The 11,176-nt window shown below is 59.6% G+C and overlaps 1 protein-coding gene across 3 annotated transcripts; it reads right to left on the bottom strand.

Annotated features, from left to right (window-relative positions):
• Positions 1-1,151: 1,151 nt before the first annotated feature.
• CALY (calcyon neuron specific vesicular protein) lies at positions 1,152-10,814 on the bottom strand. 3 transcript variants are annotated; one of them, XM_032490588.1, is made up of 6 exons: positions 10,706-10,814; positions 4,994-5,148; positions 3,867-3,980; positions 3,148-3,261; positions 1,640-2,011; positions 1,152-1,300 (listed from the first exon to the last, which is right to left on the bottom strand). In XM_032490588.1, the coding sequence occupies exons 2-5, from the start codon at positions 5,126-5,128 to the stop codon at positions 1,667-1,669; spliced, it is 708 nt and encodes a 235-aa protein (XP_032346479.1). In that variant the 5' UTR covers positions 5,129-5,148; positions 10,706-10,814; the 3' UTR covers positions 1,152-1,300; positions 1,640-1,666. The 3 variants fall into 3 exon arrangements, with proteins under 3 accessions (XP_032346479.1, XP_032346480.1, XP_032346478.1); XM_032490589.1 differs by lacking the exon at positions 10,706-10,814 and adding an exon at positions 10,342-10,685; XM_032490587.1 differs by lacking the exon at positions 10,706-10,814 and adding an exon at positions 7,145-8,484.
• Positions 10,815-11,176: the final 362 nt, after the last annotated feature.

Raw genomic sequence — 11,176 nt, 5'->3', positions numbered from 1 at the left:
TGCCAGGCTGGAGGCCTAGCAGTCAGATTCCCACCCTTCTTCTGAGCACCTTGGGAATCACCCAGCCCCAGTGCTCAGCTGCAGGGCAGATTGCTGACGCTGGCTCTAGACAGGTCACCTGACACCGCAGAGATGCTCCAGGCTCTCATTCAAGGCAGGCACTCTGCACTGGGGCTGAGGGGAGCTCCTCAGGAACTCCCACCCATGTAAGGCTGCAGTCTCCAGCTGTTTCCTCCAGCTGCCTGGGCTTCCCAGGCCCTGTCATTCCTGTCTGCCAAGCCCAGCTCTTAGTCCCCAGGCCTGAGCTCACCTCCAACCAGTGGGGTATCTGGGCCTGGGGGTCAGTCATCAGAGGAGGACAAGTGCTTCAGGGGAGGGGCACAGTCTGATCCACCCAGGTTGGGGCAGAGCTGGGACCTTTCAGAGTTGTGGTAGGGGGAGGTAGGGCAGGCTGTGCTTCCCAAAGTGAGCTGCCAGGGTGAATGAGAAGACTCTTGGTGGCTCAGGGCACCCATGGGCCCTCAGACCTCCCGCCCCACCTCTAGCTTCCAGAAAACAGAAGATTGAGTGTTCTATGGGGCCCTCTGGGGCCCCAAGGGCCAGCTTACACCCCTCCCCCGGATGCCCTACGTGCCCTCAGATGAGCATCTGCTTGATGCTTTATCCAGTCACTCATCTCGTGGGCAGTGCAGCTTGTGGGCAGGAACCGTATGTGGGTGCTGCCCAGAGCCCAGGGATTCAGACGCTCCCACCAGATGGGGGAGTGGCTTAGGGACCAGGCCCAGCACCTGTAGACTGTGATGGACATGGCTGGGCTTGGGGCTAGGTGGCGGTCAGTTGGGAGGCTTCCCTGGGTGGAAGCGAGCTTATTCCGTTGTAGCCAGCCGAGCGATGGACCAAACCAGGGCCTGTCCACTTGGGGCTTTGGCCCCCAGGCCGGCTTGCATAATGGCCCTTGCCTCCTCCCCTGTACGCATGAGCTGCGTGAGCCTCGTGTCCAGCTCACTGCCCTCCGTGGCTATCACCGCTCCCCGAGGTCCCTCAGGGGTCCCTGTAGGCAGTGGGGGACAAGATGCGGGTGCTCGCCCAGATTGGGGTTGAGGGGCAGGAAAAAGGCCGGAGGAACCGAGGATGCTCAGGAAACACGAGAGCCAGGTGGATGTGAATCTTTACTTAGAGAAAAGCGACAGAGCTAGAAGCTCACGGGGCGGGGGCGTCAGCGAGGGGTCCTGGGAGCAGGGCCACGACCACAGCGGGGAGAGCCTCTGGCGAGGGCCGGCGCAGGTAGCGGCGTAGGGTGCTGCGAAGACAGAGGGGAAGAGGGGTGAGAGCGGGCGAGGCGAGGCCGGCACACGGCCCCCTACCGCGCGCCTGCAGGGGAAGAACGGCGAGACTGAACTCCGCCCGCCCGCCTCCGGTTCACCTGACACCGCCCCCTCCGGTCCCGCGGGTCCCCACCCGCCCAAGCCCCTCCCAGGAGCTCAGACGCGGTCACAGGGGTCGCGTGGGCTGACAGCACCCCTGGGTAAGCCTCGGGCAGATGGGGTAGGCGCTCCCGGGGTGGGGGGGATAGGGAAGATGCTCGAAAGAGTGGCTGGGGTCGACATCCACGCCCCCGGGGCCCCCGGGGCACACCTACCCGGACGGGCTGCGGGCGCAGGGGCTGTCACTGGGGAGCTGGGGGCAGCGCGCTCCCCGCCACCTGCGCCGCCTCTTTCTCTCCCTGCGCGGAGGGCTTCTCCGAGGGCTTCAGGGAGGGCTTGGCGGAGGGCTTCGCAGAGGGCTTGGCGGAGGGCTTCCCGGAGGGCTCCGAAGCGGCGGCCGCCGCGCCCGCCCGGTTGGGTGCCTTGGGCGTCTCCTTGAAGGCGCGGTAGCCCCCAACCCACGGAGTCTCCGTGCCGTGCTTGCGGCCCATTGGGTAGGCCCCGATGGCCGCCAGGATGCTGCGGTGACGCTCGGGGTCCAGCTCAGTGTAGTACATCTCCAGAGTCAGCGGGGTGCAGATCTTGTGCTGCGGGAGTGAGCCGGTCAGGGGCGGGGGCGGGGCGCAGGGAAGAGGGGCCGAGAGGAGCGGGGGAGAGGGGAACTGGGGAGGGAGGCGCGCGGGGGGGGGGGATGGGGGAGGCGGCCGCGCCCATGGGCCCGGGTGTGCAAAGCGGGGTGTTGTCCTCAGTGACATCGGACACTACGCAGGAGCCATGTGCGAGGGCCACACGCGGGAGAGCGGTCACCTCCGGGCCTTCCTGTCCCTTCTGCTTTTGAGCAGTTCAGTAGTACTGTAGACAGTGCCCTTAAATCCATTTGTTTCTGCCATAATTTCAAGCCACCAGAGGTCAGCCTCCAATTCAGAACTCAAAGCCCCAGGAAGAGCCAGCCCTTGTCAGACACGGGTGGTCGTGGCCTCTTCCAGAGTGAAGGGGAGGGGGCTCGGCGAATGCAGGCAGCCCGCCCCCAGCCCGCGGACTTCCGAGGGATCCTAGTGAGTGCGCGCGGTTAACAGCCCGAAGGGACCCTGGGAAATACAGCCGAGGGCCTACGGGCCTCTGGGCACGTGTGGTCAAGCGCTTCCACCTCGGAAACCACGGGAAAGGCGGGGGTTTATCTACTGGGAACTTAGAAGCTTAAAAAAATTACACTGAAAGTGATTTTTTAAAAGTCATCATAAGCAAAGTCGAGAAAAAAAAAAAGAATGGGGAAATACCTGTCACACATATAGAAAATTATATCCTGCGGCCTAGAAGCCCGCTGCGTGCCAGGCAGGGAGGAAAAGGCCGGCCCCGCGGGGAGAACCGTGCGGCCTGCAGCGGGGCCCGCACCTTCACCCCCGCGGCACCTCCTTCCTTAGGCTCCACTTTTTAAATCACAGGAAGACAAAACCTCCAGCTAAAACACCTTTTCTTTTCATTTTTCTAAAGATAGGACTCGAATATACCTGGGAGGTCACAGTCCCACAGACGGGAAACGCCTGTCCCCCCCACCCCGAGGAGGGGTTGGCGGTGCGGGGGAGGGGAACGGAGGCACCTGTCACCCAGGCTTCCTCAGGACACCTGCTCGAGACCCTCCCTGGCACTCTGCCTGGAGGCCATCAGAGAGCAGGGAGGCCCGACTGCCCCTTCCCAGTCCCAGCGCCCAGGCTGCCGTCCTTACCCGAAGCAGGAAGCCGTCGGGGCAGCTGAACTGGTCGTACCAGACAGCCTTGTACATGATCACGACGCAGGCCAGGAGCGCCAGGGTAAAGGCCAGCATCCTCCCCGTGGACACCTGGTGGGTGTGGAGGTGTGGAGGGGAGAGCCCAGGTAGGGGGATGTGAGGCTGCAGCAGGGCCCTGCAAGGACCACACAGCCCCGTGCTCGCTGGCCTCTCGGAAGTGATGGAGAAAGGGGGAAAGGGCAGATTAACTACTGAAAAATGAAGATTTCAGAAATAGTACACTAAAAATGATAAAAAGCCGTCATTAGTAAGGTTAAGAGCTGGAAAAGGAAGGGGAAAAACGTTTGCCTGACACCTAACAGAAAAAGTGCCTATTGTGTGTAGGAAACCCAGGAGTCACCAAGGAAGAGACAATGACCCACCTGGGAGAGGGTACAGGGCACGAGCCAGCACCACCCAGACAGCAATCCTCCGAGGGCAGCTGCTGCTTTCACCCCACTTTACAGCGACAGGGAGGCTGGGGCTTAGCCTGGCGCTGCCCAGCCCTGCACCCCACCCCTGAATGGGGTGATTCCCTGTGACACTCTCCCCCTGAGAGCAGGGCCCTGACCAAGGGCCCAGCTGACCCAGCCCAGAGCCTGGGTGCCCAGGACCTGTAGGTGCCTCTCCACTGCCCTGCCCTAACTCCCCACAGAACTGACAGGAGGGTTGGGTACCCTGCGCCCATGGCCCGAGTGGCTGCCGCTCAGTTTCTGGGCCTCCAGATCAGAGAACTTCTTCGACTGGTCCGGAGAGGACAGCTGGTATTCCGTCTGTGTCTTAATGACCACCTGTGGAAAGAGATGACCCCAGAGGCCCTGAACTGGGAGGGCTGGGAGAGAAGGGGACAAGGGGTCTGCTGCCCACAGTGGTGTGGGTGCTGGCCATCTGCCAGGACTGGTGAGTGGCAGGGTTCCAGGGGCTACTGGCTGAGGCCAAGGGAAGGTGGACACTGGAAGTCTGCTGGAGCCATGGCAGCCCACGTCCTGGCCAGACCATGCAAACAGCCCCTCAGTCTGCTGGCTGCCTTTGACTCTGAGGGTGCTAGCTCTCCCTGCCAGGAGCTTCCCCTTCAGTGGCTCTGTAGCTTGGGTTTCTTAGAAAGCCCACCCCGATCTCTCCTCTGACTCCCAGAGTCTGAGGCCCCACCACAAAGGCCACAGGCAGGTGCAGTCCTGTGCCTCATGTCTCCCACTGAGGGGCAAGGACTGAGCCTTCCCACAGTGTCCTTTGAGAACTAGGTCCAGAACCATAGCAGGCTCAGCTGAAGCCCACACAGATTGCTAGAGAACTGCCCTTAGCCACAGGAGCAATGCCTGGAAAGTATTCCCATGGTCCCCAGTCATAGCTGACCGATGGGGCCTCCAGCTGGGACAACTCTTGGTACCATTCACTCTACAGGCTCAAGTGGGATCAGGCTGGGCTGTGTCAGAGCTGAGCTCTGCTTCTTACAGATTTCGTCTGAGAGCTCCCCCTCCACCAATCACTTGCCCAAGGACCCCATCTCAGTCCCCAACCCACCACAGAGCGCACCCAGCAGAGGAAGGGTGGAGAGTTTTGCTTGCTGAGCCCCTGCTGGACAGCAGACAGGCTGGGCGCTGTCTGTGTGATAGTGTGTGAACTCTCACTGTCACCCTGAGGCTGGTTTACCCCAGTTTACAGGTGAAAAGGGTGGTTCTGGGTGGCAGGAGAGCTGACCGGTCACATGGATGGCCAGCCTCTCCTGCACCTTGCAAGAGGCCACACCTAAACCAACCTCTCCTGTACCCCTTTGTTTCCGCCTCGTCCTTTCTTGCTCACCTACCTGGTCAGCAAAGGATGGCTGCAGCTGGCTGACATCCAGGGGGCTGATCAGGGGGACGCTGTCCATGATAGCCCCATCCTGGTCCCCAGGGTCTTTGCCTGACTTCCCCGAGAAGCTGCAGCTCAGCTTCACCATGGTGGATGGTAGTCCTTGTCCTGTCCAGAGGTAGACACAGAGTCACTGCCCACTGGCCACCTAGCAGATGTTCACACCAGCTGGCTCTGGAGTGAGAGGACCCCAGGTTGACCCTGATGCTCCTCGCACCAGAGCCAGGATGGGCTGTGGGCAGCAGGCCAATCTCCCTAGGACAGACCAGGCGAGACCAGCCACGGGGTTCTAGTCCCTTCCTGCCCACTGGGCTCCCTCGAGTCCCCACAGCCCTGCAGGGGATGGCGCCTCTAGAGGACATTCCAAGGGCAGCTATTCCAACCAAGAGAAAACAATCCCAGAGAGAAGGCTGGAGAATCAGGAGGCCAAACTTAACAAATAAAAATACAGGACACCAGGTGAAGTCTGAACTACAGACAAGCAAGGGGTGCTTTTGCTTTTTGTAATATATCCATGTAATATGCAATACAGGACATACTTATACTAAAAAGTTATTGTCTATCTGAAATTCAAACTTAATTGAGTGTCCTGTGTTTTATCTGGCAACCCTGCGGGAGATGGGGAAGTAACAAAGGGCTATAGGAAGAGAATGCTGGTGGGTAAATCCAAGCACTACCTGCACAGAGCATGGTGGTAAAGGTGGACCTGGGGCTGGGCCATCAGGGACCTGGAATGACCTGACAAGAGCAGAAGTGGGGGCAGGGTGGATGCTGGAGGGGCCTTCGTGGCCTGGAAGAGGTCAAAGCCTCCCCCAACACTGGAGAGGTCAAGATGGTCTCACTTTTGGGCTGACCACTAAGAGTCACAGCAAATGACTTCTAACTGAAAAAGTAAAAACATAAAACATAGTCAAAAGAAGAAAAGGTCCTTTGTCCACTAAGAAAACTGAATTTGTCATTAAAACTTTCTGACAACTCCAGGCCATAAAGCATCACCCCTAAATTCTACCAATCACTTAAGGAGGAAATAATGCAAATTCCACACATAACTCATCCAGAAGAAAGTCTTGGAAAAGCCAAAGGAAGGATTCGTCTGCCAGGCGTCCAGCTTGTTACACAGCAGTGGAGTCTAAGCTGTGTGGGGTTGGTGCATGGTGTGCCCATGTGACACACTCTACACTCACGGACCACGGGTTTATGATGAAGATGTCGCTGCAAAGCAGAGGGGTGGCCACCTTTCTATAAATAGATGTCCACATGGCAAACAATGGACCCAATCTCCACCTCACACCTCACACAAAAACTGCTCCAGCTGGATAAACCAAGATGGAAAAGCATCTTGAAGATAATACAGGAGAATACTTTCCTGGTCTCAGGGAAGGAAAGAGTTCTTCAGTAAGACAAATAAGCACTAACCACAAAAAGAAACATCGGTAAAAGAACTACATTAAAGTTAAGAACTTCTGCCCATCAAAACATAGCCTTCAAAGAATGGAAATAGAAACCAAGACTGGGAGAAGATACTTGCAACCTGCAAATGAGAAAGGGCTTGTTGTGGGTTCAACAAAAGATGTGCCCAAGTCCTAACCCTGGGAACCCCTCCCTGAATGTGATCTTATTTGGAAACAGCATCTTTGCAGATCTAACTGAATTAAGATGAGATCATACTGGATTAGGGTGGACCCTGATCCAATGACTGGTGTCCTTGTAAGAAGGGGGAAATTTGGACACAGACGCACACAGGAGGAGACCATGTGACCCTGAAGGCGGCTATTGAAGGGATGCAGCCGCAAGCCAAGGGACTCCTGGGGCCATCAGGAGCGGGAAGAGACAGGAAGGAGCCTCCCCTACCGCCTCGGAGGGAGCATGGACCTTTCAACATCTGGATTTCTCACTTCTTGCCTCCAGAGATGTGGAAGAATAAGTGCCTGTTGTTTTGAGCCACCAGTTGTGCTAATTTGTTACAGCCGCTCAAGGAAGCCAATCCAAAGCGGCTATCTAAAATACATAGAATGCCTCGAGTTGGTAAAGAAAGACAGCTAACCCAAGAGAAAAACAGACAAAAGCAGGCCTCAAATGGCCATGAATTCTGAAGAGTGCTTACCTTCTTCTCCTTGAGGAGACACATTCGAGCCAGGTGGGGACCTGCCCACCAGAACCCCTGAGGGTGCGGGAGCAGACACTGTGCACGGTGGGGGTCGATGTGTTTTATCTAGGATGTTGAACCTGTGACTGGCCTCACTCTTGGGTGGACACCGGCAGGAAGGCGGGTGTGCCGCAGGTGGACAGCCGCACCCTCCCACAGAACTGCGCACCAGCATGCATCTCCAGGGTAGAACGAGTACATAAAGAAGGCATTCCTGGGACTGAGTTCCTTAGAGCAGTGGAAGTGAAGAGACTACTGGATACATGCAAGAACAGCTCTGAGTCACAGAAACAGAGCTGCCAAAAGAAGCCAGCAAAAGGAAGTTTCAAGAATAAGCAAACACAGCCTGCTTTAAGAGCTGGGGGGGGGGGGCGGTCTGGGCAATGCGCCTGTGTATGCAGAGTCCCGGTGGTGCCCTCGGGGGAGAGGAGCGGCTTTGGGGCAGGGTTTCCAGTCTTCACCTGATAGTAGATGCCTGGGGTTCACTTATGACAAATGATTAGGCTGCATGTTTGCTTTATGTCCTCTTCTGAGTTAGTTATATTCACAACAAAAAAAGTAACAAGCAAAGGAAACCAACAAAAGGACAGTGGGCAGGTAGCAGAGGCACAGCCGCACCACACCCCTTCCCCCCAGGACTGGACCCCGAAGTTCAGCTGAACAGACAGCTGTGCCCTGCCTGTCCCCTTCTTCGTGAGGACCCTCTGAGGTGAAGGGTAGAACCCAAGGGCAGCGTCTTCTGCCTTGGCCTCCAAATGCGGTCCTTCCCTCACCACTGCCTGCACCCACCCTGCATAGACTGCTCTGCCTCTGAGCCCCCAGACTTCTGTCCTGGGTGACCTCTCCTGGTAACAGCCCCACCAGCACCGGTGCCCACCGGTCCCACAGGCGATCGCTCTCTCACACCCCAGTGGCCAGGCGCTGCGGTGGGTCCCAGTGCGGGCAGGCCAGGTAGGAACGCTGAGGGAGAGCCCCTGCCCAGCGTGGAGACAGATGCACAGGATGGAGTGTGGGAGGCACTGGGGGATCCCCTTGGGTCTGCCACTGTGGGACAGGCGGGAAGCAGCCGGCCTGGGCTGAGAAAGGGGTCGCCGGCATCGTGGACTCCCTGGTGGCCCGCGGAGGAAGGTGCTCTTAGGGTCTTGAGCTGGGGCCCTTCCCTGGATGTGCACGCCTCTCTCGTGGCCCTTAGAGACCAGCGAAGCGGCCCCACTCCCACCCGCCAAGCTGGTGGGCTCTTCCTGAGGTAGGTCCGAGCCTGGCCTGGGCTCAGCCTGTGGATGACGCGGTCACCTGGGCACCTGCCCCAGGCGGGCGGGCGATCAGTCAGTCATTATCCACGCGGACAGCGCTTATATGACGTCCACGCTCCATGAGGCAGAGATGGATTTGGAGCCATCAGCACATTAAAAAAAAAAAAAAAAAAAAAAAAGGTCCGGCAATCCAGTGCAAGGAAAAGAAACAGAGACCAAAAGCGCCGAGAGGGGGCCACGGAGAGGGTATGATGGTGACAGGGGGCTGCGGGGGAGGGCGGTTCGAGGTGGGGACAGCAAGTGCCCGGGCCTTGGGGCGGGAATGGTGCCGCGCAGGGAGAGAGGGGACCTTTACGCAGCGGACGCCCCCGAGGCTAGCAAACCAAGCCTGCAGTTTACAGGAGCGTAGACCCGTCAATCCAGGTTGGTGGCCACTCCCTCTGGAAGGCCGAAGGAGGAAGTCTCCCCCTCCTCCCGACGGAGGCCCCTCCGCATATGGAGCTCCGCCTCTGGGTTCCGTCTGACCCAAACGTAAGCTCCAGCTCTTCTGACTCTGCGTGACGTTCATGTTACATCATCCCGGGTTTCCATGGCAACAGAGACAGGCAGGCAATGACACGTCTTCTTGAAGAAAAGAAGCCCTTTGGGGCCCAGTCAGAATGACGGGGAGAGGCTGGGCTGCATGTGGGAAGCGCCCCCCAACATTCCCTTCCTTAGCTGAGTCATGAGGACCCCCTGGGAAGGCTGGCTGGGCCCATTCACACGACAGACACAGAGCTCCGTGGAATTGGAAGGGTCTTCTCTACTCCTCCCACCGGCCCTCTCCACCCACCCTGCGCTGTAATTATGCCTTCTGCAGCGGCTCAGCTGCTCTCCACCAGCTGTGGGCTCCTGGGCTGGAGGGAGGTGCACGTCTCCTCTAAGAGGATTGGGACGGGCGCACCGGATGAGCAGTGAGGCTGTGCTGATGGACAGAATGGATGGATGGATGGGAGGGTACGGACCCTTAGATGAAAGCCCGCAGGAAGCTCGGCTGCAGGTCACGTCACAGACTCGCTTTCACACACGCGCGCGCGCGCGCACACACACACACACACACTACCCTGGATGCTGCGTCACTCATAGGTGCGCGTCAGTGCGCACCGGCACGGGCATGTGCAGGGCCGGGCACGAGCCTCCTGTGCGCTTTGGGCAGGCATGTGACTGCGGAGCGCAGGGGGCCTGCAGGCTTTGCTGAAGCCCCCGCAGAGTCCCTGTTCCCGAGCCCTGTCTCCTAGCCCAGCCTCAGCCCCCACCTAGGTGCCCTCCCACCCTTTGCCCTGCTGGCAGGTAGTGGGTTTGGCTGCTGGTTCAAGGGCAGGTGGACCACTGGCGCCAGCCCAGCCCTGAGCGGCCCAAGCGAGGGGGAAGGTGGTGGGAGGTGCAGGTCTGCACCGGTTTCAGCTCCCACCTACCAGCCACCTGTGGCCTTGGATCTAGAGCCTGGGGCAGGTAGTTCTGGAGAAATGCCCTCTTCCTGCCTCTGGGCCACCTCCCGCCTGCCGCGCAACCTCCCTAACCCTCCCCCACCCCGCCCGCCCGCCACCCCCCACTCCCGCTGCCGGCAGCGCTTTTCCCTGCTCTGATCCATCCGATGCCCCCTTCTGTTTTCCCCACCCCACTCAGGCAGAACTGAACCGGTCCTGGAACTGGCACCCCCTCCCCACCTCGGGGACGTCCAGCTCCCACTGGCTCTCTCAGACCTGCAGAGGTGGAGCTGGCTCACGGGAGAGGGGCTGCAGTCACCATGGGTGGGGGGGCGCTGCTTTCCATCAGTCAGTCCTACTCCGACCCGAGCTGTGCGCTCTACTGAGGACCGGGAGCCGGGCAGCACCTTTGGTCTGTGCAAAGCTGGACACTCACCGCCCTTCTTGGACGTCCAGGCAGAGACTCGCCCCGCGGAGGCCCCGATCCTCCGGGAGGCCTGAGGGCAGCACCCCGCGTGGGTCAGCAGAGACCCCCAAGGGAGGACCCCAGCTCCGCCGGCCACCAATGGGTCAGTCGCAGGGCCCTCCCACCCCCGCTCTCCTACCGCTGCACACGCACCTGCATACACGCATCCTGCACATCTGCGCACTCGCACCTCTCACATCTGTGCACACACACCGGCATAGCTGCAGCCCCCGCACACGCACCATGCACACTCGCGCAACGCATTTGCACACCTCTGCACACACTTGGCCCCCCTCGACCCCGCTCCACAAGGAAAAATGTGGAAATGGCTCACAGGTGGCTCCAATGGGCAGCTGCGGCAGGATGCGGTCGCAGGACAAGGATGCGGAGGAAGGATGCGGTTCCAGACGCTTCGCAGCTGGGGCGGGGCGGGGGAGGGGCCGAGCCCCAGACCGAGGCTGCCGTTGCCGTGGAGACGCAGGCTGGGGGAGCGGAGCCTTGCGTCTGCCGCCGCCGCACCCCTCCCACGCGCGCCCCGTCCGGGGGGCCCCACCGTCTGTCACTCGCTTAGACACACGCGCCACATCCACATACGGCTCACACCTCACAGAAACACACGCATCTCACACACACCATTCACACTTACAGCACCGAGCTCCAGCGGGGCAGACCCCCGGCCGGCTGAGCCCCCGCTGCTCCTCCTGCGGGGGTATCTGGGCGCAGACTCTCCCTCTGGCCCCTTGGAGCAGCTTGGTTCAGGCACAGCTGGGTTGGGTTACCCACCCACCCACCCAGAGGGGCTCCT

The sequence above is a fragment of the Camelus ferus genome, chromosome 11 (genome assembly GCF_009834535.1).
Source record: "Camelus ferus isolate YT-003-E chromosome 11, BCGSAC_Cfer_1.0, whole genome shotgun sequence".
Taxonomy (NCBI): Eukaryota; Metazoa; Chordata; class Mammalia; order Artiodactyla; family Camelidae; genus Camelus; species Camelus ferus.
The sequence above is the reverse complement of the archived record's forward strand: the minus strand, read 5'-3'. Positions and strand labels throughout refer to the sequence as shown.